Source organism: Exophiala xenobiotica (genome assembly GCF_000835505.1).
Source record: "Exophiala xenobiotica strain CBS 118157 unplaced genomic scaffold supercont1.7, whole genome shotgun sequence".
NCBI classification, from domain to species: Eukaryota; Fungi; Ascomycota; class Eurotiomycetes; order Chaetothyriales; family Herpotrichiellaceae; genus Exophiala; species Exophiala xenobiotica.
The window spans coordinates 3,501,400-3,526,485 of NW_013562488.1; the positions used below are offsets into that span (position 1 = coordinate 3,501,400).

Here is a 25,086-nt window from a genome sequence, read left to right on the forward strand (position 1 = left end):
GGCTTGCTGAGGTAAACAATGCAAGGGGACCCTCATGGGATCCTCATCACCGCTAAGCCTTCAAAATCACGCATCCGACAGCTCGTGCGATTGATCACGGCATCAACATCAATTTGAACAATCCTAGAAATCCCACCTTGGCCAGGTCGCGTAGCGGCAGGCATGCCGCTGTTTCAAGCTGGTCAGCCCTTCAGAAACTTCCTCAGGGCCATGACCAACCCGACTCGCGTGCCTGTCTTCGTCGTCTCGCTCGATGCCTTGGGGACATTGTATCGCTTCAGGGAGCCCGTGTCCAATCAGTATATCAAGATTGCTCAGAACTGTGGCCTGAAATCCCATGTGGACCCGACACAGCTGAACAAGTCCTTCAAGGAGGCCTTCAAGCATTACAACCTGGTATATCCAAACTATGGCAAGTCGAAACTCGAGAACCCTGAGAAATGGTGGACCAAAGTGGTCAACCGAGCATTCGGCGAATTGGTCGACAAAGATGAAATTCCCTCCAACCTAGGAGTCCAACTATATCACCATTTCTCCTCGGGCGCGGCCTATGAGCTCTACCCCGATGTTCGGCCTTTTCTTGACCATCTTGGTGCCTTGAAGCGTGAGTTCAATGATCCTGATGGTCCGCTTGTCGTCACTGGCGTCATCACGAATTCCGACCCCCGGGTCAGTCTGGTCCTGATGGATCTGGGCCTGCGGGTAGGCCTTTCCGAGACACCCACCATCAATATGGGCAAAGAACTGAGCGAATCGTGGGCAAATGTCAAGGCAGGCCGGTATGATGCGGAGCTTGATTCTAGTCGGAAATACTTCAAACCTGACAGTGACATCGACTTTCTGACAACAAGTTACGAGGTGGGCGTCGAGAAACCAGACGCAGCCATGTGGGACATGGGTAGACGGCTTTTGAACTTGTTGCCCCTTTTCCGAGCGACTAGTACTTCTAGGCCGTCGTCGCCGTCAAATCCGGCAGAATACGCCGATCTTATGGCTCGGAGTCTAGGATATCGAGTAGGAGAGGTCATGTGGCTTCATATTGGTGACGAGTATGAGAAAGACTATGTCGGAGCGACACAAGCCTCAGTAGAAGCTTTGCTTTTGCAGCGAGAGAATGACGATGGTATGCTGCACAAAGGACCGATGCTAGAGAAGGGTGTTCCGACCATCTCGACATTGAGCGAAGCCGCAATGGTCATCAACGTGAAGGCTCGACAATTTTTCCAGCAAATTGACTCGTAAGAACTTAGGGACGAGTTACGCTTCCTCCTCCAGCTGTTTGTGGTCTACAAAACCCTCCGTTCTACCATACGCACAAAAATCGATGGGAAATCTACAAAATTCAAAGATCTAGGGAGCAAAATGTCAATGGGCCAAGGACTCTGCTCACACCTGCTGCTCTACCTAAGATTCCCTTCTCTATCGTAGAAGACGAGGCCCCGCCCACCAACCAAAATTGGCCTACCTTCGAGGGGGAATCTCAGACACATACTGCTAGACTGGGTCTAAGCAGAGTGCGACATGAGGCCTCTACCATCGGTCCAATTCAGAGGAATATTAGGGGACTTTGACTAATAAACCACTGGGAGGTTGGTGTGGCAGAAAACTTGAATTCACCGGCACAAGAAGCACACCGCTGATGTTGCTTCACTCCGCGGGATGGCCGTCTGCGCTAAGGGATACGGACAGGGACGGACAGCTTATTGAAGACGAAAGGGACAACATGGGGGGAGGATCTCCTGGTCTACGATGGGCCTTCTCGATAACAATCTGTTAAAGACGAAGTCGTGGTGTCATCTCGAGTCCTTGGGTTGACGTAGCAGCGGGCAGATTTGTCGAAGATGGAGACGTACCTCGTCGTGGTCACTGGACTGCTTCGATAGTCGGCATGAAGATGCACATCTCTTTCCCCGGGGCAGCAGGGTTCTTTATGATTCTTTGAGAATATATATTGGAAATGGTCGTCAAGTCAACATTCGGCTTTATCCGGATGAAACTATCCGGACATGGAAATGAATTCCTGGTCCTGCAAGCATGACGTGATGTAGACAATACACAGTAGACATTGCATCTTCATCAATTTCACTTCATCTCCCCTAAGAAATGCCAAACATTCAAAGCTTTGAGGCTATCTACAGATTCTCAATGTTGATTGTTTTATTATAGAATCCCTTCTCCTGCCATGCTCAGTTCTCTCCTGGCGACACTGGCATCTCCCTCATCACGCAGATCTATTCCATCAGAAGCGAAGCTAGCTCTCAACCATTTCGGCAAACAATTATCGGCGACCATGGCCACCGGCAAGAGCAAGTATGATCATCTCCCGCTCGCCAACAAAGGTCCGCTGAAGGTGCCTCTCCACGGACGACTTCTCCTGGACAATCCATTCTACAACAAGGGAACTGCCTTCACCGCACAAGAACGTCTAGACTTGGACCTCAAAGGCCTTCTTCCCACCAATATTCAGACTCTCGAGGAACAAGTCGACAGAGCTTATCAGCAATACTCCACTCGTGGAGATGACCTGGCCAAAAACACCTTCATGACTTCAATGGCCGAGCAGAACAGCGTCCTTTACTTTCGACTGATCCTCGAGCACCTGAAAGAAATGTTCAGCATCATCTACACCCCAACCGAAGGTGACGCCATCGAGAACTATTCTCGCATCTTCCGCAGACCCGACGGTTGCTTTCTGAGCATCAAGCATCCAGACGAAGTCGAAGAACGATTGGCCCAATTTATACGCCCAGGTGAAGATGATGGAGGTGTTGACTATATTGTCGTCAGTGATGGTGAAGAAATCCTGGGAATTGGTGATCAAGGTATCGGAGGTGTCCTGATCAGTGTCGCCAAACTGGCTCTTATGACCATCTGCGCTGGGATCCATCCCGACAGGACACTGCCGGTCATCCTCGATGTAGGGACTGACAATGAGAAACTACTGAATGATCCATTGTATCTTGGCCACCGCATCAAACGTGTTCGAGGAGAAGCATATGATGATCTTGTCGAAAGATTTGTCACCACAGCGAAGAAACTTTACCCAAAGGCCTACATTCATTTTGAGGATTTTGGCCTTACCAATGCAAGAAGACTGCTTGACAGGTACCGAGATCGGACGGCCGTCTTCAACGACGACATACAAGGAACCGGATGTGTGACATTGGCGTCAATTATGGCCGGCCTGAAAGTGGCTGAAGTCGACCTGAAGGATGTGAGAACCGTGATCTTTGGTTCCGGATCGGCTGGCACCGGCATTGCAGAGCAAGTTCAAGCTGCTATTGCAACAGAAGCTGGTAAGAGCAAAGAGGAGGTTGCAAATCAGATATGGTAAGTGTCTTTGTCGCTCTTGTGACGTCTACATTTGCTCACTTGCGCCCTTCACAGGTGTGTCGACAAGCCGGGACTGCTCCTCGATTCTATGGGTGACAAGCTTACCATTGCCCAAAAACCATTCGCCCGGAAGTCGACTGAGTGGGATGGCAAGGATACCAAATCCCTACAATCAATAATCTCCGAAGTCAAACCACATATCCTAATAGGAACATCAACAAAACCGGGCGCATTCACTGAGGATGCTGTGAGAGAAATGGCCAAGCATGTGGACAGACCATTGATATTCCCGCTGAGCAATCCGACTCGCCTACACGAAGCTAAACCTGAAGATCTCGTCAAATGGACCGATGGTCGTGTTCTGATCGCGACAGGATCACCTTTTCCACCGGTGAAATACCATGACAAGGAGATCGAAGTTGCAGAATGCAACAACTCCGTGTGCTTCCCGGGCATTGGACTTGGAGGGGTTTTGTCCCGCACCAAGCTCATGACAGACAAAATGCTTGTTGCAGCAACTCAAGCTTTGGCAAAAGAAGCCCCCGTGTTCAAGGATCCGAACAAAGGCCTGTGTCCAGACGTGGAAGAAGCTCGACCAGTCAGCGTCAAAATTGCGGCGGCAGTGATCCGCGCCGCTGTCGAAGAAGGTCTCGCACAAGCTTCAGATATTCCTGTCGAGAATGACGAGGAACTCGAGGACTGGATCAAAGCTCAGATGTGGGATGCTGAATATCGGGAATATCAGCGAGCCTAATGCGCTTGGATATCTTTGAAGGGACATTGTCACCGCAAGACGAGCATAGGCTGAGCGAAAATCCTGTTATCCTGGACTCTGGGACCCTTGTGCTTCGAGACAAGCAACTGGTGTTCTCAGAAGCTTGCAGAATATCGAAGAATTGAGCCTCACATCGCTTGTTGTCGGGTCTCGACACCATCGCCACCTCAAACGACCTCACAGGTTGTGAACCTTGTTCGCCATTATCTGCTTCGGTTCCAACCGAATAATTCTGCCTGAGACCTGTTTGAGTCACCGCGGTACCGAACGATACGACTTGTGGCTCGTCCCGTTATCGCCTGAACCATAATGGCATCGAGGTGGAAGTTTTCACAGTGCTGCCCAAGGTCCTCAGTGTGAAATTCTTGAAAGCTTGCACTCCACGAAGATGAACGAATAAAGAGGCACTTCGTCGCTCGCCATTTTAATCTGCATCTACATTACTTCTGACTTCCTTGTGCCTCCAAACTCAAGATCTCGTCTTCGCTGCTCGATCCGAAGAGTTCCCAGCATCAATAACGACTCCGGTATCTTGACACAGGCGTACCTCACGAAAACCACAAGTCCCGCAGTCCGCTTCGAGACCACCCTCACGATGTATCTCTCGACACTCCTCCCCAGTCTTCTGCTCCTGACTGGCACCACAAGTCAATTGTTGCTTCCAGAAAGCCCGCCTCTTCCAACAACGTTCGCAACCATACAATCTGTCAAGCCAAGAGATGTCACCGAGACGGTCACCGTGACCAAGTATCCGACACCACAACCACCTGACTTCAAACTGGCAGGGTGCGAGAAAGAGTTCGTCTGGGGCTGGCCGAAAGCCATGCTCCGTACTGACCGAGCCGTCAACACCTGCTACCCTAAACTCGCACATACCTGCGAGCGAGACGCGTTGGTCGCGAAAGCCAAACACAAGGACTTTTGCAGCTGGCCAGGCCATGGATCCTCCAAGAACGGCTACTGCGACCTGAACAAGAACAAGCCGCTTGCATGCCCGACGTGCGACAAAAACGACCCGATTTTCAGGATCCCGAGTCCCGAGAGATGCTGCCCGGAACCATGGGTCGGTATGGATATGAATCGTTACAACATGAAGGATTACCTGTGCAAGATGTTCCGCCCGCGGAATGAAGACGAGTGGGACTTTTACACCCAGACTTGGCCGCACTGGGAAGTCTACAGCCAGCGATTTCCTTTCGATAACTTGACCATTGAGGGCTACAATTTTGAGACGGGCGAAAGGTTGATGGTGGAATAAAGGACGACGCCTTGTTCTGGCACTTTCTTCGAGAATTAGGAATTTTGGGGTTGATGTAACCTATTGCAAAGGTAGGGATATTCCATTGCAAGGGTGATGGCTTGAAGATCAACGTATGGCGGATTACACGGTCAGCATCGGTGCTATACCTAGACCAAAAGAACATCTTTCGACCCGAAGTCAACAGCGTTCACTTGCATTGTATGTTCTGTGCCTTTGTAGCCAGGAGGGATATGTAAAGAGTTTTGGACCGGAGCCGGTATCACAACCATAGCTACCATTCTACCATCCCTGGATGTCAACGACGCCCACAGTGACTTCATTACCTTCGCTCGGCGGTAACTTACCACCGCCCGCGAGAAGCAACGCTCGTTCCCAGCTCTGATCGTAGATGATCCTTAAGCTTCGGGTGTAACTGACCCTCTCGCCTGTCGTTCGGCTCTCCCAAGCTCCAACATCTCCTCCGGCATGATTGACAAAGACATCGCTCAAAGTCCCACAACTGACGATGATCATGTCCTCCTTCTCATCGTAGATCACGTATGGACTGCTCACTGGGACCGTTCGAGACTCGTCGTTGGTGACAATCGGCTGGCCCTCAACGGCCCGGAACGCTGTCGGATCACTGCTGATCTTGTAGAAAACCGGGAAAGTGTAGTTCACAGGCAAGACGCCATCGACTGGGCCTCCACCATACTCGTATGTCATGATGTATGTCGCGCTGGAGCCTTTGCCCATCTGAGCGACAACGGGCATGCCCGGCCTGTCCGTGTAATTGGAATATGCGACGTCGTCGACGACATCGCTCCAAGCTTTTCCGTCAGTGGTAGTCTGATGCACGAGTTTCTGCCCATGAGCCGGGTCTCTCTGGTCAGAGTAATAGCAGACCAACATGTCATTGTACAGCATGAGGAACGGTTCCCAGACCGGAGTCAGTCCGTTATCCGGCACGGCTTCACCTCCTTTCGCAATGCTGCTGACGAATTGCCATGAGACGCCACTGTCTGTTGACGCGTACAACTGGATGTCCGTCGAGCTCAGGTCCGTCGGAATCGAACTACCGGCCAAGAAGACCGTGCCGGCTTTCCAGGTCGACCAGTCTTGTGGCAGAACGTACAGGAACGGCTGGTAACGCATGCCATAGTTGTTGCCGGAGGTGTCCTGGACACGAGACAGCTCGCTCCATGTCTTGCCAAAGTCGGTCGACCGATAGATGGGGAAGTAGACCGATGGCGGTTCGGGCGAGTAGTTCTCCCACGTAGCCAGGAAAGACAGATCCGCCAGTTGGACGGTCCGCGCGTATAGTGTACCCGGGACTGTGTAGTTGGGCGGAGCCTGAAACACGGTGTTGTTGTTGAAGTAACTGATTCCAGCTTGTGGGTGGCCTGCGTCGAGAGGAGCTCCAGACGAGCTAGAGCAGAGAAGAGACAAGGCCCATAGGCCGGAAGGACCGAAAACCTTCATTCTCCGGGTAGCTGTGGCTTTGAGAGTCTAGCCCGGCGTCGAGGAGTGGAATCTGGGAGAACTCGAGCACATTTTATGCTCAAAAGGTCGGTCGATGGCATACTGCGTGGTGTGCTGGGATGTTGGAAGAAGGACCAATTGGCAGCCATGTGTAAAGACCTGACGAGATTGATTCAGGTCCCCTCCGCAATGATCGTCGTGCTTTTCTCCGGATGCTCGTAGTCTTGTTCGGGTATATCCCCAGATGCAAGACCACAAGGACCACGAGGACCACAAGGGCACAAGGACCAAAGGTGAATCATGACATCCTGTGCTTGGAGCGATCCACCGGAGGCCTTGCCGCAATGGGCAGTTTCCCGGCGACAGCACGATTCCTCGTGATGTTGGAGAGACTCTGGCTGACCTTTTATTGGCTGTCTTCGCAGAAAGTAGCACTGCCGGTAGTTGCTCCTGCTTGCCGACCCCGCGCACCTGCTTCATTTGTGCAAAGCCCTGGTAGGATTCTTGCGGACGGCAGAAGCGTGAAGTATGCCCCATACAAATTGCCTTAGTACGGGAATGGCAAAGTGGTGGGACATCTGACCCTCTGGACAGAAAAGTTGGCTTGCGTGGCCATGAACTCCATGCCTCGAGGTTTTGACATTGTTGCAAATACCGCCAAGGAGAGTGGAGGGAGTTGAATTCAACGCGCATCGATCTCTGCGATGATCTTGGAGACATCTTGGACTTGTCCTGGGGGTTTCAGTTGATGCAAAGCGGTCAGTAGGCTCGCCGCCTTGTCGTCTGGGAGAGATTGAGCCATCTCGACACGAAAACGCGAATTCACATCATCCGGAGTCAACCAGGGCACATCATCCAATTTTTGGCACAGACGGGTGCCATCAGACAACAGCACTTCCACTTGAGCTGGCTGTAAGCCTTTCTGAAACTCTCGGTCAAACTGCGAGTCGGCCTTCACTTCGCACTTTCCCATCATTTCCGTGATTTGATGATTGCCAACCTTGCTGAAAACCTCTTCGTCAAGCCGGCCAAATATGAGTGCCGCACACACACCATACTGTATACTCATCTTGCTCTGCTGGATATTTTCCAGTGGTCCGGAGTTATCGCATCCAGGATACTTGACGGCTTGCGACGTGGCAGTAACAATGATCTTCCGAGTATCAAGTGGCCGGTCCAGTCGCAGCTTGAGGGCCGCAGCCAGGGGAGTCTGCGCAAAATTGCACCCGGCCACGGGTTTGAAACGAACATCCATGATGCATTTGCCGATATCAGACCGTGCAATCCAGTCTCGAAATGTTTCGACACCACTCGAGCCAACACCGAGCGCTTGAAACATGCCATCTCTGCCTTCGAGTACAGTATCACTGCAGTGGAATCCTGCATCTGCCAGATCGTATGACTGAACACCAGACCGGCTCGCAGTGCCCATCTCCGCAAAGATTTCCAACCCTCCAGCCCAAGCCCACTCGTTGAGCCCACAAGCAGCATTCATAGCGAATCCTAGTGCACTCACGGCGACGTCTTCACTGCAGCCGTACCCTGCAACGGCGGCGGATGCCGCTCCAAAGGCTCCAACAAGTCCGCTTGGTCGAAAATGGGGATTGAAGTTACCGCTCGCTCGAATAGCCGTACCCAGGAGGGCAGCCATCTCGTACCCGGCTACTACACTCCGAACCAACTGCTCCCCAGACCAGTGATCGCGCTGCGCAAGAGCAATGGCGGCAGAAATCACGATCGAGCCGATATGAGAACAGGATTCGAGATGCATGTCGTCACGGATGGCACTGATATCGTTAGATGGTACAGAGAGGCATGCAGACTGTCGAGACGAGTCGAATCTAGAAAAGGATGCACGTACCTATGAGCCAATGTCGCGTTGAAAAAGGCTGCAATCTCAGCCGAGACTTTGGACTTGGTACCCCAAGCATGAGCTTCAGCCGGACCAGGGCGAGTGGTCGCATACTTGATCAAGGTGGCGCTCCACGGAGTCGAGAGACCAGTCTGGACCGCGCCATGGTAGTCGACCAAGCACACGACGACCTTCTCCCTGACCTCTGGTGAAAATTGCCCACTCGCAATTGATCGAAGACGTCTCGCAGCCAGTCGCGTCAGGCTGACCTCTGGTGAAATTCCGTCTGATGCGTGAGGAGGAGTCATGTTGATTTGATGCAATATATAGCCAAGTGAATGGTTAGGAAACACTGTGTATGCGTCGTCTGTGCTTGACAATGTCGTTCAGATATCAGATAGAGATGCTTCTGGGGAACCAACTCCCCCCATCATGCTCCCCTCCTTTGGAGAAACATAGGCATTCTCTCCAACCGACCTCGCACCAGCCGAGCCAATACTCCCTCAACCCCTCCGGGAATTGTACATTCGATTGGGCTTGAAAACCGTTCATAGCTTTAACGAGCAGCATTGGTGCATTGGACGGCGAACATCTGGTAAGATGCACGACCACTGGCCTTGCGTATGCATCGCGAGGGCATTTTGGTTCTGAACTATGTGCTCCTATCTTGAAAACCGACGTCCTTGTCGACCACAGCAAACTCCGAGCAAGACGAAATCAAGCTTGATTTGCTGGTGTGTATGTGGTCTCCATGGACTCGGCATACATTGTCAGACTCGCCCCTATGATATTGACAATCTCGAAAATGTGCGTTCCTTTGAAAATCTCAGCCCACATCCTTGCCACAGCGGTTGCGAGCCAGCGAATCTTTTGTTTGTGGTCTTGTCGATCCGAAAGGTTGTGCATCATGTCATCGTCAAAGAGACCTGTCTCTCTCAACAGACTTTGTATCATCTGAACCAGGACCAGCTCCTCTTTGTCTAAAGAACCGGTACTTGAAGCTACGGCGATCAGTTCGAGCCACTTGCTGAGGAATATTGCGCATTCCAGATTCGAAAATGAATGCTGAACACTCCAGGACAATGTCTGTGTTTTGGCGACATATTTGATGCCCATTCTGACCGGCACAGAAAGTGCGTGAGCCGCCTGCAGAACCGGATGAATCAATTCTGGCCCTCGCTTCAGTGGAGGACTGTTTTTGAAAGCAGAGGCGATGATGCTAGCGTCCCTGCTGGCCAGATTTCTGCAAGGTCCCAGGTCCGAATGAAGCCTGATCCATGCCATTCTCAGAAGTGCAGTAGAAGAGAAAGCAACAGGCCCCGTCGCCGATGACGGCTCAAAATGGGTCTCGGGACCTTGTTCCCATCGGCTCTGCCAGCATCTTAAGGCCCGACTGATCTCCCCAATGTCATCGGTACTTAACGAGTGTTTCGAGCTCGCCAATGTCTGACGGCGAAGATAGATGTGTTGCAGAATCGCCAAGATCAGGACGTAATTGGCCATTGGAGACAAGGAGAGGTGTGCTGGCGATGATCCTCCGTTCTCAAACATGGTCTGGAAGGCCTCCTGGAATGGAACTTCTCTGAATGGAGACGACCTTCGGACTTCCTGCCACTCTTGCGCGTTACTCGCATTCCACTCCCTGGCGGAGCATGGAAGACAGCAGTCAATCTCCGAGTTGAGAATCAGCGGAGGAATGTGATACGCAACGGATATCAATTGAAGCAGACAATAAGTCATTAGCTTTGTACGTTTTCGGCTCTCCATGACGACCCAGGAGTGCCAGTCTGACATGTCTGCCGCGGAAGGCATCGGCATTTTCAGCTTGGAGAATCCATCATCTCGAGCCATCGTTGCAACTAGACTTTGGAGAGAGATTGCTTCCTTGATAAGCTCTTGTTGCGGTCCCCAAGCGCCGAGGCACAAGAGGCCGAGTAAGGCTTGCAAAGTTTGCACCTGTGCATCTGTCACGCTTGCCTTTTTCTTTGCCGCATCGTACGATGGAGCAGAGAATTCAGTATTACTCGGGTTTGAAAATGTGACCGACGCAGAAGTTAATTCCCTTCGAAGAATATGTGCATCGTCACCAGAGAAAGCATTCTCCTGACGCTTGATCTGCTCAGAGGCTATCGCCTTTGCAGCATGGAATAGCATCGGACATCGGTGCGACTCGAATCGAAACAATGCTCCAATCGCACACATGGCCAAGAGTAATTCCGGAGCCACATCTGAAGGCGAGAATGTCGGAATATGCAGATTCGGAAGGTGTTCATAGTAGCCTTTGATTGCGCCTTCGAGAAACCTCGACATGGTGTGCCTTGACGGCATGACGAAGTCTTTGGGCAATACATGGGCAAAGTTCTGGATGTTGGTAACCACCTGGCGATATTGATGCCCGGATATCTTCCACACACGCCGAAAGTTTGCATTCTGTTCAGCTTGACCAGGAACTTTGGATGCTTGCTCTCGAGATTCGAAGTGCAGGGCGGGCAGAGGAGAACCAAACCTGGAAAAGGACGTGTCTTGTTCGATGCGCACGCCATGACCTCCTGAATCATTCTGTACTTGACTATTGCCGTGGAAGGGATTATGGGGAAGATCGGAGGCAAAAGCAAAATCTTGCAAGCCAAGATCAAAGGCATAGTCCGGAGGAATCAAGCTCGAGAAATCGTTGAGATCGAGAAAGTCGTTCAAGCTGTCGAATTGGCTGTAGATGTCGGTGTCCATCGCAGAGCCAATCTCTTCCACAGCCACCTGGTCGACTTGTGGTAGACTTTGCACATGCAGTCCTCCCGCGGGAAATCCCAAGGTACTAATTCCACCGACCGGGCCGTCGGTATTGTGGTCAGGCGCGAGCTGGGCAAAATCCGTTAAAGGGTCGATGGGAAGATCGCGTCTTGCTCCCAAATGGAGTGCATGTTGAGGTGAGCTGACGCTCTGATCGACTGGCTCATTTGAGTTGGTCGATATGGTGGTAGATGCGCCATTTGAAGGATCCAGAATACTGCTCGATGTTGACTTTGTTTGGCTCGGCGACTCGTATCTTCCACAGGACCTGCCATCGTGGACGGCTTTTTCGTGGCGGCGCAAAAGATCTCTGAGTCAAATCAGTGTCAGATGAGAGCGTGGACAAGACGGCCACTTGGAGCAGGACTTACCTTCGGCTGAAAGATCTTCCGCAAGGGCACTTGAATGGAGTCTCCTTTGTGTGTGTGCGCTCGTGGCGCTGGACATGTTCAAGGCGGCGAAAGTGTCTATCGCAGAACCTGCATGGCAAGGTCTTCTTTGGAATTGCAGAGGACTCCATGGAGAGACGAGCACGTCGATGGAGGACGATGTCTCTCTCCACAGCTTCGGTGGAGGCAGGTGAGGCAGGTATTTGAAGCAGGTGGAATTGGAGATCATGGCATTGAGATTACCGAGGTTCGCCTCTGGGGCACGGACCCTGCTTGAGAAGTCGCCATGTCTCTGGCGTCGCTGGCCATAGGCTCCTCGTACCAGGACTGCGTCTGGAAGATCGTTCGATAATGAGCGGCCCACGTGGGAGCAAATATGCAAGTCCCAGACATGTGGTTACTGAGGTACCAGGTAGGTACAAGTAGGAGAGTAAGTTGGACGTCGTCCCTGAAAGTCAGTCAGGCGGTGCTGGAGACTTGGCGTCACGTGACTCAGATTACATAAGCACCCATCTCGGGCACTGTCACCACCGTACACCACTACCACTACCACACTCACTATCATCCAATACAGTGACACCACTATGACACTGGAAGATAGCCTAGCAGGGTCTCACAGAGAAATACATCGTCATACTAGAAGCCGGACTGGCTTTATGAACACCTTTGCCTTGTTCAATACACACCGCTGGCCTTTTGTGGGTCCCTTGATTCCTGGATCAACCCCTTGTTCCAAACCTCACTCAGTAGGTGTACCTGAAGTCTGGCGTTCCTTCAATGATCAGTTCCTCACGATCCGCTTTTCTATTGGCCCATCGGAAATAGACAAAGTTCTTGACCACCAAAAGAATGTTGAAAGCCTGTTCAGTGGTGAGCAATGGATGTTGCACAACATCAGCTTGGGTCGCCTACCTGGAACGCAACGCAGATGATCAATGCAGGCCTGTAACCGGGCGCATCTTTGGCTTGAAAGATGTTGCCTGCAATGATACCTCCGATACCTCCACCGGTCGTCATCATGGCTGCACACAGAGCACGTTTTGGCTGTCCAACTACCCCAGAATCAATTGTTGGCCTTCAAAGATGTCAGTACATGAAACTCACCAACATTGTTCTGCTGATATGCCCAGTTGGTCGGTATATTGGCTGTAATCCCCATCACGCCGATGAAGACACCTCCATATCTCGCATGGGGGCTTTTACAGTATGCGGTACTGGTGATTGTAAGCCTGTGGTCTTCGGAGTCATGCAGAGTGCGAGAGTTGGCTTACATCAACACGCCAATGATGTACAGCATCGAATTGAAGACCAACATTGGACCACGGACCTTGAGCCTGTCGCAAATCCAGGCACAGAAGAGAATCCACTGTTGATGTCAGCCCGTGTCTTTGTGGCAGGATCTCTCCACCTCCATACCGGAACTGCAACAGCATATGGTGGAAAGGTGAAGAGCTGAGCTTTCGATGTAGAGTAGTGAAGACTCTTCTGCAAGATGACTGGCAGGAAATATGCGAATGCGTACAGGGCGGTATTCTGCAGTCAAATCATGTCAATACCGGCCTTGAGAACCGCGGAAGCCTTACGTTGAAGAGCACATAGGATGAAAACTCCCAGACTTTCCAATCTTTTGCACAAGCAAGCATCTTCTTCACGGTCAATTTCTCTGGTGTACTGTCACCTCTATCTCGTTCGATCCGAGCATGGATCAGTGAGGCTTCGGCAGCCGTGAGGAAAGGTGGAAGGAGACCGAAAAGACCTCGCGTCGTTGCTGTGAACCAGATCAGAAGGCTGCTTCCGAATAATAATTTGGAATCAATCGGTCTGATGAATGATTACACTCACCTCTCTCTGGAAGGTCGACTAGCAAGAAATAGGAAGCAATACCACAGAAACAAGTGGCAATTCCCTCCTGGCTGCTGTTAGCAACAAAAGCAAACAAGCATCGGCATGAGGGTTTCTACTCACGATAATGAAGATCCAACGCCACCCCTCCAGTCCAGCATCACCATCCATGTTCTCGATGCCATATGCCAGCAGGCCTGAAACGCCAGTGGAAGCGATTCCCTGAACGAGTTAAAAAACATCGGGATACTAAATGGGTGCACTTACGACCACATAGAATGATGCAAGTCTGTTCTGTCAGACTTGTCCTCGGGAGAAGGGAGAAAGATGGTAACAAACCTGGTGTGGGCTTCATATCGAGTATACCAGACGCTGATCACTGCAAGTCTGTTAGCGTCAACTAAGTAGTAGAATACTCTGCCACCTACGAAACATTGCCGCTGGGATGAGCCCTCCTTCCAGAAATCCAAGAAGAACACGGCAGGCTGTAACGCTCATTAGTACAGAGAACCACGGATAGTTCAGGAAACAGTACCTAGGAGCGCACCCCAGCTATGGCAGAAGCCTTGACCGATGGTGATAATTCTAGGGAACGTGAGCACATTGTCTAGCGATCAGCACGAGAGGGTCATACCCCCATAAGCTTCACTCGAGTGTTAGCTATGGCTATTACATCTAGGGATTGATTCCGCTTACACGACAATTGTTGGGATCCAGACGACTGCGCCAATCTTTCGAACAATGAATGTGGCCGGTGCATCGATGAGGATATAGCCGACAAAAAACTGGAAGTGTCAGAGTGTGGACCAAAATATGGGGGTTCATCTTACTATCATTGCGAGGATAGAATAACGGTTGTTGCCAACAAGACCAAGATCCGCACCCATGCCAGCGATGTTAGCCTATTGAGGAATTAGCGAGCACTTTTCGAGGTACACGGTGAGCCTCAGGGTATTGCCAGTGTGTTGCCACGGGAAGACCGTGGTGACCGTCCAGGCCGTGTCACTTTCTTCTGCCCACAGGCTTTATGCAACTTACATTGGCCAGATTTCCTCGGTCGATAAAAGCCCACACATAGAGAATAGCGAGAGTCAAGACCAACCGCAAGTCAAGCTTGCGCACAATGCGCTTGATCTTCTTGTCTTCGCCCGCCAACTGCTCTGCCAATGCTTCTTGTTCATGTTGACGATGGATTGCAAGATCGTGGATCTCGGTCTTGGTCTCAAGGTGCTCTGTATCGAGGCCGCCCATGGTGTGAGGTTGATTGTCTTTACCAAGGATTTGTAGAGGAAGTGCAGGTGCCATACGATTGAAGGGCGGTGGGAAGTGGCAGAGAAGCTAGGGAACAAGATCAGCGATCCTATTTACTTATGCAAAGGACAGCCAGACCCATTCGGTCGTCGACTTGCTGATAGGTGTGATGGCCTCCGCCTGTGCCACGCTCTCCGCAGCTTGTTGGAGTCTGGGGAACGACAAGAGTGGACAAGCACCCCTTTCCGTAACCTCCACGGCACTAACTTAACCGGGGTCGAAGGAGCCGAGATCCTTCTCCAAACCATCTCCATGAAGAAGCACCGTCAAACAAGGGTCGACCCCGCAGTGCAAAGGCAGTCAAGAGTCCAAGACATCTCAGAGCATTCTTCCTGTTACCAATCGGTCTTTAGCGATCAGCTGCAAGCGTGTGCCAACTCACCATCGCTCTGCCGAGACTGTTTCATTGACCTCAAAATGCGAGTGAGTGTCCAACAGGCCGAAGACCTAGCCAACCAGGCCCTCCAAAAGCTAGGGTACAGTTCGGAAGACACAGCTCTTATATCTCACCATCTCATCGACAGTGAGCTCCGTGGCTATGGCATTGCAGGACTTGCACGAATTCTCAGCATTGCGGATAAGCTGGGAGGAAGACAGCCACCATCTCATATCGAAGTAACCAGGGAGTCACCAACTTCGGCACAACTGAATGGTCATGACACTCTCGGATATCTGGTGGCTCACAAAGCAACAAAAATTGCAATTGAGAAAGCCAAAGCTTCCGGAGTATCAGCTGTAGGAGCCAATGGCACCTACTACACCGGCATGCTCTCATATTACGCGGAAATGGCAGCGGCGGAAGACCTCGTTACCATCATCGCTTCGAATTGTACTCCGTGGGTAGCACCAGAAGGTACATACAAACCTCTTGTGGGTACGAATCCGTTCTGCATAGGTGTGCCGACCGAAGGCGTTCCCATCATTTACGACATTGGCACATCGAGGATCATCCATGCGCAAGTTATGTTGGCCAGGCGGAAGGGCGAACAGCTTCCCCCGGATACGGCCTATGATGAGCATGGGGAGATGACCACGGATCCCGAGAAGGCGTTGAAGGGTGCTCTGACAGTTTGGGGAGGGGCAAGAGGCAGTGGCCTGGCTGTTGCCGTCCAACTTCTGGGGATACTCGCTGGCTCTCCCGCGTTGCCTCCTAACCTGGAAGATTTTGGATATTTTATCATGGTCATTGACCCTGCCAAATTCAGACCGATGGGCGATTTCAAAAGAGAGGTTGGAAATCTGGTAGAGGCTTTCCACTCAGCTCCGTCCATGTCAGGGAATGCTCTGAGAATGCCTTTCGAGCGTTCAAATCGGAGACGAGCAGAGATCAAGGCAGGTGGGGTTCTGGAAGTCGACGATGTGGTGGTTAATAGACTGGAAAAACTTATCAAGGGTACCTAAGTTAGACAAGCACTTGACGCATTGTGGTCACGACCTACAAGCAGACGCTTAAGCAGCTTTGTACTGTAGCCTAGAAGGCTTAGAAATTAGGAGCCAAGATGGGCAAACAACAAGCCCGACGTTCACCAAGGTGCCCATAATCGCCCAATCATCGCGAAAGCCAGTTCCCTACCTAGGTACCTCTTACCCCAACACCCTATGCTATGGATGTTATTAAGCCTCATCGACTTCGCTCAAGCCAACCACTTCATTCTTTCATTATGCCATGAGTACACTTTGCCGGAAGCACATTTTACTACACTTTCGACTTATCTACAGCACGGAGGCCGTCATAATCATCAGAACAAGAAAATGCCGCCACCTGCAACAAGCTCCAGGTGGATTTTAAGGCCTGGCAAAGGCAATGGATTTGAGGGCCTCGAGTATCAGGAATCAAGTCCAATACCTCAGCTGGGACCGCGTGATTGCTTAGTGCACCTGGAAGCAGCATCCTTGAATTACCGTGACGTTGCGATACTTCAGGGCAACTACCCGTGGGCGGTGAAGGAGGATGTCGTTCCAGTTTCCGACGGCGCCGGAGTGGTTATCGCTCTGGGCCAGGATGTCCGCGAATTCAGAGTAGGGGACAAAGTGTGCACGTTGTTTCACCAGGGTTGGCAGAAAGGTCTTCTCACACCTGACAAGAGAGTGACGACGCTCGGCACATATCTGGATGGCGTTCTTCGACAATATGCAGTCTTTCCAGAGACTGGGCTTGTACCCATCCCTCAGCATCTCTCCACGCTTGAGGCAGCGACTCTGCCGTGTGCTGCTGTGACAGCATGGAATGCGCTATATGGGCTGGAGAGTCGAGCTTTGCAAAGAGGGCAAACAGTGCTGGTACAAGGGACTGGCGGAGTGAGCCTTTTCGCCATGCAATTTGCACTAGCTGCCGGAGCACTTGTCATAGCAACAACATCGTCGGCTGAAAAGGAAACGAAACTGAAAGCCCTGGGTGCGCACCACGTCATCAACTATAAAACAAATCCTGATTGGGGGGCGACTGCTAAGAAACTCTCTGCTGATGGACAAGGAGTTCACCATGTGATCGAAGTGGGAGGAAGCTCTTCTATGCAGCAGTCACTGAAAGCCATCAGGATCGAAGGACTGATCTCTCTGATAGGCTTTCTGGGCGGCAAGGACGCGGCATCTGCCTCCTCTTTCGCAGATTGTTTGACCACTCTGTCAATTGTGCGTGGGGTCAACGTGGGATCCAAGGAGCAATTCCTCGCCATGAACGATTTCATGGCCGCTAACAAGATCAAACCAATACTCGACCAGAATGTCTTCTCCTTAGGACAGGCAAAAGAGGCATATGAGTTCCTCTGGAGTCAGAAGCAGTGGGGAAAGGTGGTCATCAAATTGGCTTGACAAGGATTGAAATGGACGACAGAATCATCCTCTGAATAGTATTCCCGCCTAGACAATCTTGGTGTCTCCTAGATCTTTTCCGTCGTTCTCTGCAAAGAGCCTGTAAATACTTCTGCATTCTTTGTCTGCGCATCTTGGATGCTTTACTGCCCTCGCGTAGACGTCCGTCACCACGTTCCCCATGACATGCTTCGCCCCGACATCATCCATCAGTTGCACGGTCATGTCCATCACGCCTTTGGCCAACTCGGTCTTGAAGCCGCCCTCGAAGTCGCGCGCTGCCGACGAGCCAGCCTGCACTCCTTTGACCGGATTCATGTGTAGGGAATTCCAGCACATGCCGCTCGAGACATTGATCACATCTGGCCAGTGTCAGTGATTGAAAGCCTGAGTCAAACTGTATTGGACCACTCACCCGCAAGCACTTTCGGGTCAAGTCCGTATTTGATCCCCGTATTCATGCCTGTCAGCATGTTAGCCTTCCTCAAGTTGCTAATGGTGTTGGATATCCAATGCAGACGAACCTTCACACAGGGCGATGTATGAGACATTCGCGACATAGTTGTTGATTTGCTTTGTGGCCAGCCCGGCACCTGGAGGCCCACAGAAGATGATATTCTCTTCTTTCCCCATGGATGCAAGAACAGGCTTTGCTTTCTCGAGGAGCTGCTTAGTTCCGCCGACCATGAAGGTTAAGTTGCCTTGATGAGCAGCCGGTATGCCCCCAGAAACAGGGCAGTCAATGAAATCGCCTAATCCGGACTTCTTCACCTCTTCCAGAACCTTGTTTGACGTTCGGACTTCAATCGTTGATGTTTCGAGGAAGAATTTGTGCTTGTCAGAATCCTTGGAAATTGATAACAGCCCTGTGGATGGATCCGTGAACACTTTTCGTACGGCCTCGCCATGGGGCAGACTTGTGATTATTATGTCCTGATGGCCGGAAAGGTCAGACTCGAACCCAGGAGCCTAATAATGAACATACGCAATGCTTTGCAACATCTTTCGGTGAGTCTGCAGCCTCGATCAACCCGTCCACGGACGAGATGAACTCGTCCCTCCTTTTCGGGTCCAACTCGCAGACCCATAGTTTGCAAGCTTTTGGCATCGATGCCCTCAGGTTCTTGGCCATGCCAAATCCCATATTTCCAAGGCCGATGAAGCCATATACCACCTGAGGCATCGCCTTAGCAGACGTGCCATTCTGGACAAGTTCAGGCATTTTTCCACAGTTGGTGACAGAGCGGCGACGACTTGCTCTAGCGAAAGCTGTTGTTATGCTTCTTCCCTTGGCTTTAACGCCACCTGAGCATCAAGTTCAAATCGACTAAACGTGCTGGGAGTAGTCTTCAAAGAGCCCGTCTTCCTTCAGATGGGTCGATTGCCGTTCTCCAAACCTCCGCATCAGATGGTGGAGATGGAGATGCATCCATGGGGGCATGATGGGGGTCATCTCCACAAGTGTTCAGCCGAGGAGAATTCAGGATGCCGGAACGCTCTTGGGACTTTCTCCAATGGACAAATGCCTTCGAAGTAGTTACTTGGGCTTGAGCAGGCGGGCTTGGAGCGGCAATCGACTGCGGTGGCAAGCAAGGCGTGCAACGACGCATCTCAAGCATTTCGAGAGGGCGAGGATGTCCATCGGACCAAGTTTTCAAGCTTATTGTGTCAGCAAGGCTCTTTCGTGATAAGGGGTACACGAGGAAACTTGGCATGCAGCCAGGCATATTCAGTGGAATGGTCGCAACATTCTTATTCTCATCGTAGCTCGGATGTTCACCCTATCTTTGGGCCCTTCTTGCAATAATGGGTCTATTCACAGCTTGCACTATGCATACATCCATTGCGGGAAGAATCGATGTTTGTTGGCGTTCGCCCATCCCAGATCATGCGCAACGACCCATTCAACTGACTCGCCATTGACTTCAAGGAAATTCCGAATAGTCTTGATGGTTTCAGTAGCTTCCGGTAACTCAGAATGAACGCTTCGCATGCCTCCGTGTCCATCGTCATACGTGGCAATTCCTTTCTCGCCGGTCAATATTCTCGCGTCGTGGCAGCAGTCTCCGCCCAGGTAAACCCACTTTCCCGGTCTCACACGAAGCAACGCATTGGTATGTCCTTGAAGGTGACCAGGGCTGTCAATGAGAAAGAGGCTACCGTCACCAAAGAAGTCGACAGCGTTCGGCAGAGTGGAGATACTTTGCCACCTGTGCTGTGTTTGCTGAGTGGACGCCGTATGCTTTCTTGTGGACGTAGGTACTGGTGGCAGCTCATACGTGCGGTCAACGGGGAGAGGATCTACTTCCATCATATCTTTGGTATAGTGAGGTGCTCCATGTTCAAGGATGTAAAAGGTACCCGATCCAACAATGAATTTGGCCTTCTCATAGTCCGATGGCATTCCGATATGATCCCAGTGGACGTGACTCAACATGACATAGTCGATATCTGTGGCGGCGCTTAGACCTCCTCCGGCCAAGCTATCTTTGGTGTCAGGAGAGGTCACGATAGGTTGTCTCTTGGATATATGTCCTTGCATACCTGCGGCATAGGAAGAGAGGTCGCGTTTGATGCCCAGGTCAAAGACAATTCTTTTAGGCCTGTCGGATCCCGGCACCGGATGTTCGATCAGAAAGCACATGGACGGTACGGTCGATGTTTTCTCGGGGTCGGCGTCTGTGACGAAGAGTCTCTCTGGCAGCGTCACAAACCCGCCATTTAGCGCCGACACCTTAACATAAACCTGGCCATCTCCTTGAGGGCCTGGCAGAGATTCGACGGGGCCATTCTCCTGTTTCGACATTGTCAACAAGTTCTCCCTTTCTCGCCCACAACTTCGGAATGTCTAGACCCGTTGCAGTTTTGAGATCAAGAACCCTTGCAATGTAAGTTACACACTCGTGCTTTAATCCTGTGTTTTGTCTGCTCGGTTGGTATCAAGTCTTCCTGACATTTACCTAAATCGATATTAATGCTCAATGGTTACAAAAGAGGCCTGGGAAAATGCTGACTTCGATGGTTGGAGGAGACGCGTGGAGGGCTGTGGAGACTCCTCTGATACCCGTAGGAGATCTTAGAAGCCTCCAACATTGATCATATGAGGTCGTAAGCAGCAGCCTGATAAAGTAGACGTGACACTTGGAGCTATCTGGCAACAGCCTTTATTCACTGCACAACACATAATAGTTGGGGCTAGAGCTTTGACTTTGTTGCTGGATCTTCCCTGGCTGCTTCCTCACCAGCTATTTTTGCGAGAACCGATGAACGTATGAGTGACGCCCCTGCTGCATAACCAAAGTAAAATCCACCTGTGATCTCTCCGACCGCATATAAGCCGTGCATGGGACGGTTCTCATTTGTCAAAACTCTAGCCTTGCGATCGGTTTTGATGCCGCCGAATGTGAATGTAATGCCAGTGGTAACGGTGTATGCCACGAAAGGAGGCTTGTCCAAAGGCAGGGCCCAATTGGACTTTGTTGGCAACAGCGAAGGGGTTGTAGATAACCCATCATTTTGGAATGGATCGAATGGCCTGCCCTTTGGCGTAGCAGCGTTGAAATCGTCGACGGTCTTCCGCAGTGCCCTCGCCTCTAGACCGAGCTTCTCAGCCAGAACCTCGATCGAATCTGCTTCAATTGGAGTAGCGTGGGTTTTATATCTTGGCTCGAGAAGATGCAGGACTTTTTGGTCAAAGATTTGGAAGGCTTTACCATCCTGCTGTTTGACAATGGCGGCACCCATCTTCGAATATGTCAGACTTGGCTCGTCTTCTCCTTCATCGACAAAACGTTGCGCAGCCGTGTTCACCATAATGGAATAAGGAAAAGAATACCTCTCCCAAGCATCGAGGATATTGAAGTCACCCACTTTCGGGGTGTCAATATCGAGAGGTGCACAATGGTAGCCGCCCCAATGGCCTTGAGCCTGAGCTCCAGCGTTGATGGCTTTCTCAAGCATCACTCCTGTGTTGAATCGGGTGCCACGGACCACGGATAGTTCCATGCCTTCTCCCAGATATTGCCGACGCATTCTGGGATTAGCTTCAAACCCGCCGCAAGCCAGGATAACCTTTCCATAGAAGTTGACGAAACACTCCTCTCGCCTTACACGGACGCCTAGTATTTTATCACCTTCAGCGATCAAGTCGTGTGCTGGCGAAGCATAGAAAACACTTATAGTTGTCTTCTCAACGGCAGCCCACATGGCATCTGTAAGGCCGCGACCGTTGTCCTGGTTGATGACGGGCACACCGGGATTTAGTCCAACGACCTCGCTGGATTCCCTATGAACCCACATGTTGAGAGGTAGAATGAATGGTACTTCATGCTCTGCCATCCACTTGATGGTATCGTAGCCGTGTTTGACGATCGTGGCAATCTCATCCCGGTCGTGCCGCCCTCCAGACTTTTTCAGCATGTCCTGTGTGAATTGTTCTGCAGTATACGATCCCATAGTGCATCGATCGAAGTCGCCCAGGGAATTCCGGGCAAGCAGTGGCTCAAGATGCTTCTTCCCGTTATGCGGGAATCGCCATGCGGTGCCTGCAAACCGACTGTTACCGCCTCTCTCGTGTTTAGGAGCTGCTTCCACGATGGCAACGCGAGCTCCAGCTTCACAAGCAGCTAACGCCGCACAACACGCTGTATTACCTCCTCCCACCACGATCACGTCAAAATGCTGTTCCATGTTTGGAGATCCAAATCGTGAAAGATGTGAATGAAGGGAGAATTAAGAGAACCTCATGCGTCAGAGTGCTTTGGTCTTTCTCTATTTACATGTCCGGTGCCAGGATGGTGTTGAGGACTCCTTTAGATAACTCTTGTGCAAGTCTTAGCCCTCACTCGCCAACGCCGGAATTGGCGAGACGTGCCACGTTGGAGACTTTTGAGTGCTGTTGTTCCCAATGAATCAGCCCTTCTCCACAAATGTAACGAAGTCATGGAGAAACGAAACCTGGCGCTAGTGCGGAAACAGGGAGCAAGACAGTCAAACATTAAATGATCCGGTCAGTGCATCGCATTATACAACCGTGGTTGCTAATTCATTTCTCCCCAGTAGCTATCTGAATTTTTTGTGATTGAATATGTCACAACATGGTCTGAGGGCCAGAACGCGCAGAGCTGACCGCTGGCGGGAACCGTCATCCGTTCGTCAAAATAAATCTCTTGCCGATGCTAAGGTGACGTTCATACCCGTCGACAATGTTACTTGTCGATACTTGAACCCTCGGTAGGATGGATGCTCTCCGGCAAAGCCTTCTCGAGGCTGGCTGGAGCAATTTTCTGAATTTCTTCCGGCACCATCGATTCACCGGTAGCATGGCTAACAGATGAATTCGTATCGTGCACGGAATCTGGGACGGATTGTTCAACCCCCTTGGGGAGCTTCTCCTGCGCTGTTTCTGGCACTGTGAGGGACACCATCAGCATGAAGGACGTGGTAAGGCTCCGTATGAGACAAACCAATGGAGCCACCGGTGGCGTGGGATTTGTTGGTCGAGTCGGACATTTCGTCGAACGGTTCAAGATCTGATGATAGGAAGTCTTCGTCTGTGGCGTTTTCTGATGAGAAGTACTGAAAGATATGAAAGAGAACCATTGCCGTGAGTGGTATATATACATCTCGAGACAAGATATGGTGCAACCCAATGCTATCCCACAAGCCCTCACACCTGGTGCTGTCATTTGATGTGATATCAAGACTAGTGCTAAGATACGTTTTCCCATCATGACTTTCTTTGCTGGCCACTTATCGTCTTAGGTCCCAAGTCGATGATGCACTATATACCCCGTAGCCAGGATAGGTGTGCTACTCTTACCTTGATGCAATGAGTAGTGGCAGCGGCTGTTGAGTCCGGACGGGGTTTGTATTGGCTGGAACCACGGCCGGAATGTTTGTAAGTATCATGTTGCGTGTACTCGTGTGCATAGGCGACATTGCCCACGTTAGATCGCTGAAAGCGCGTAAGTCCGCCACCACGATGATGACGAATTGACTTCCCAAGGCCTTTGTGGTGTCAGGCCATAGGATCCCTACCATAAATGTCACACAGACGGTGGCCATCCGCCAATCAAGACTCACTATTTGCGGCAAGCCAAATCAGTACTCACGATTGGGCAGCGGAACATGACACTGCGAATATTGTGTCTGCTCCTCGTCGCCGCCAACCAGATCGTCTGCTGCCAGAATCCATCATCACCGCATGGACAAGACGGCGGCGGCGCAGCAGCAGCACTGTTCAGACAAGCACTGGTTTTAGACTCAGAACATCATACAGGTATCCGCCACGAGCATAGACGCCGTGGCGCAGTCACAGTCAATGCCCCCTGCAGTTCATGATTCTCTTCCGCAGTCTCGTCTGCAGGCTCTGTTGTAAGGTCTTTGCGTCTTTCTTCTCAAATCACAAGAGCCGTAGTCAAGGCTATGCGCTCGAAGCCACGGCAATGAGTTCTGCGGATATGGCTGCTGTTCGGCTCGTGGGAGATTTGAGACTGAGCCACGGTGGCACTCCATCGCAGTGGCATCAGAGAAGTGACGGTCGGTGCATAGAGAGAAAGAGGAGTGGCTAGAGGACGGAGCGGCGGTCGTCTCACTTTCAAGCGTGGGGTGGATGGGGTCTTGAATGCGCATGTAGGGTGTGAGGCGGACTAATATGGTCAGAGGCGCAGTGTCCGGAACGAGGCTGAAGACAGTAGGCGGCGTAGATGACTCGTCGGATGGGGTCAGAGGACGTGGTTATGGTGTAAGAAAGTGGATAGTGCTTTGAAGATGTTCTGATGCCTGGAGGACTCCAGTGCCTCCTTTCAGAAGCAGCAGAAATGTCAATCACGTGATGCTATTCGGGGCGCTGCCTCCGTCACGTGATTAAATCGTGTAGTCGACTCTCGGGGTATTCGTACCTAGCACCCACCTACGGTGATTTTCAACTTCTGGCATCTTACCATTTTTCTTCTCTCGACTGACCACCTGCATCTCGCTGAACAAATTGATCCACATCACCAAGATAAAATGGGAAGCAATGGGTAAAGCATGCAATTCCCTACGACGACTCAAAACCTCTGGCCGCAGGGAGGTCGAACCTCGTCCTGACACACGTCGCTTCTTCCTCCTGGTCTGGGTCTCCCACTCAGATGCCTACGCACCCCAGACGAGCCTCTGAAGCTAATCCCGACCAATGATCGACCAGATAACATGCGTTTCAAAGTCCAATATTAGAGATAGCGGAGGAGACACAGCTACGCAAAGAGGAGGAAGATGCTCG

The 25,086-nt window shown here is 51.3% G+C and overlaps 12 protein-coding genes across 12 annotated transcripts; 5 read left to right on the plus strand and 7 right to left on the minus strand.

The window, feature by feature from the left end:
• Positions 1-61: 61 nt before the first annotated feature.
• Positions 62-2,076, plus strand: PV05_12017 (uncharacterized protein). The gene has a single exon (XM_013455560.1). The coding sequence runs from the start codon at positions 163-165 to the stop codon at positions 1,240-1,242; it is 1,080 nt and encodes a 359-aa protein (XP_013311014.1). The 5' UTR covers positions 62-162; the 3' UTR covers positions 1,243-2,076.
• A 106-nt stretch (positions 2,077-2,182) lies between these two features.
• On the plus strand, positions 2,183-4,087 carry PV05_12018 (uncharacterized protein; the record flags this gene model as incomplete). Its single annotated transcript, XM_013455561.1, has 2 exons — positions 2,183-3,330; positions 3,388-4,087. The coding sequence occupies 2 exons, from the start codon at positions 2,183-2,185 to the stop codon at positions 4,085-4,087; spliced, it is 1,848 nt and encodes a 615-aa protein (XP_013311015.1).
• A 616-nt stretch (positions 4,088-4,703) lies between these two features.
• On the plus strand, positions 4,704-5,366 carry PV05_12019 (uncharacterized protein; the record flags this gene model as incomplete). Its single annotated transcript, XM_013455562.1, has 1 exon — positions 4,704-5,366. The coding sequence occupies one exon, from the start codon at positions 4,704-4,706 to the stop codon at positions 5,364-5,366; it is 663 nt and encodes a 220-aa protein (XP_013311016.1).
• A 282-nt stretch (positions 5,367-5,648) lies between these two features.
• Positions 5,649-6,830, minus strand: PV05_12020 (uncharacterized protein; the record flags this gene model as incomplete). The annotated part of the gene is made up of 1 exon (XM_013455563.1): positions 5,649-6,830. The coding sequence occupies one exon, from the start codon at positions 6,828-6,830 to the stop codon at positions 5,649-5,651; it is 1,182 nt and encodes a 393-aa protein (XP_013311017.1).
• A 682-nt stretch (positions 6,831-7,512) lies between these two features.
• On the minus strand, positions 7,513-9,143 carry PV05_12021 (uncharacterized protein; the record flags this gene model as incomplete). Its single annotated transcript, XM_013455564.1, has 2 exons — positions 8,692-9,143; positions 7,513-8,617 (listed from the first exon to the last, which is right to left on the minus strand). Exons 1-2 carry the CDS (start codon positions 8,988-8,990, stop codon positions 7,513-7,515), a joined length of 1,404 nt encoding a protein of 467 aa, XP_013311018.1. The 5' UTR covers positions 8,991-9,143.
• A 27-nt stretch (positions 9,144-9,170) lies between these two features.
• On the minus strand, positions 9,171-12,261 carry PV05_12022 (uncharacterized protein). Its single transcript, XM_013455565.1, has 2 exons — positions 11,841-12,261; positions 9,171-11,779 (listed from the first exon to the last, which is right to left on the minus strand). Exons 1-2 carry the CDS (start codon positions 11,987-11,989, stop codon positions 9,400-9,402), a joined length of 2,529 nt encoding a protein of 842 aa, XP_013311019.1. The 5' UTR covers positions 11,990-12,261; the 3' UTR covers positions 9,171-9,399.
• Positions 12,262-12,601: 340 nt separating this feature from the next.
• PV05_12023 (uncharacterized protein) lies at positions 12,602-14,951 on the minus strand (the record flags this gene model as incomplete). The annotated part of the gene is made up of 15 exons (XM_013455566.1): positions 12,602-12,718; positions 12,771-12,910; positions 12,963-13,072; positions 13,130-13,224; positions 13,275-13,391; positions 13,442-13,614; positions 13,695-13,767; positions 13,824-13,922; positions 14,036-14,079; positions 14,129-14,185; positions 14,236-14,285; positions 14,335-14,343; positions 14,397-14,485; positions 14,531-14,602; positions 14,739-14,951. The coding sequence occupies 15 exons, from the start codon at positions 14,949-14,951 to the stop codon at positions 12,602-12,604; spliced, it is 1,458 nt and encodes a 485-aa protein (XP_013311020.1).
• A 477-nt stretch (positions 14,952-15,428) lies between these two features.
• PV05_12024 (uncharacterized protein) lies at positions 15,429-16,412 on the plus strand (the record flags this gene model as incomplete). Its single annotated transcript, XM_013455567.1, has 1 exon — positions 15,429-16,412. The coding sequence occupies one exon, from the start codon at positions 15,429-15,431 to the stop codon at positions 16,410-16,412; it is 984 nt and encodes a 327-aa protein (XP_013311021.1).
• A 351-nt stretch (positions 16,413-16,763) lies between these two features.
• On the plus strand, positions 16,764-17,822 carry PV05_12025 (uncharacterized protein; the record flags this gene model as incomplete). The annotated part of the gene is made up of 1 exon (XM_013455568.1): positions 16,764-17,822. The coding sequence occupies one exon, from the start codon at positions 16,764-16,766 to the stop codon at positions 17,820-17,822; it is 1,059 nt and encodes a 352-aa protein (XP_013311022.1).
• Positions 17,823-17,870: 48 nt separating this feature from the next.
• On the minus strand, positions 17,871-19,044 carry PV05_12026 (uncharacterized protein; the record flags this gene model as incomplete). The annotated part of the gene is made up of 4 exons (XM_013455569.1): positions 17,871-18,184; positions 18,238-18,285; positions 18,347-18,755; positions 18,808-19,044. 4 exons carry the CDS (start codon positions 19,042-19,044, stop codon positions 17,871-17,873), a joined length of 1,008 nt encoding a protein of 335 aa, XP_013311023.1.
• Positions 19,045-19,650: 606 nt separating this feature from the next.
• On the minus strand, positions 19,651-22,511 carry PV05_12027 (precorrin 3B synthase CobZ; the record flags this gene model as incomplete). Its single annotated transcript, XM_013455570.1, has 2 exons — positions 19,651-20,588; positions 21,065-22,511. 2 exons carry the CDS (start codon positions 22,509-22,511, stop codon positions 19,651-19,653), a joined length of 2,385 nt encoding a protein of 794 aa, XP_013311024.1.
• Positions 22,512-23,029: 518 nt separating this feature from the next.
• PV05_12028 (uncharacterized protein) lies at positions 23,030-24,173 on the minus strand (the record flags this gene model as incomplete). Its single annotated transcript, XM_013455571.1, has 2 exons — positions 23,288-24,173; positions 23,030-23,232 (listed from the first exon to the last, which is right to left on the minus strand). Exons 1-2 carry the CDS (start codon positions 23,421-23,423, stop codon positions 23,030-23,032), a joined length of 339 nt encoding a protein of 112 aa, XP_013311025.1. The 5' UTR covers positions 23,424-24,173.
• Positions 24,174-25,086: the final 913 nt, after the last annotated feature.

Excerpts from the sequence above, each read along its gene's own strand:
- PV05_12022 (XM_013455565.1), bottom strand. The coding sequence starts at position 11,989 with ATGGAGTCCTCTGCAATTCCAAAGAAGACCTTGCCATGCAGGTTCTGC. Across the intron at positions 11,780-11,840 it reads GGAAGATCTTTCAGCCGAAG|AGATCTTTTGCGCCGCCACG; the intron begins GTAAGTCCTGCT and ends GATTTGACTCAG.
- PV05_12017 (XM_013455560.1), top strand. The coding sequence starts at position 163 with ATGCCGCTGTTTCAAGCTGGTCAGCCCTTCAGAAACTTCCTCAGGGCC.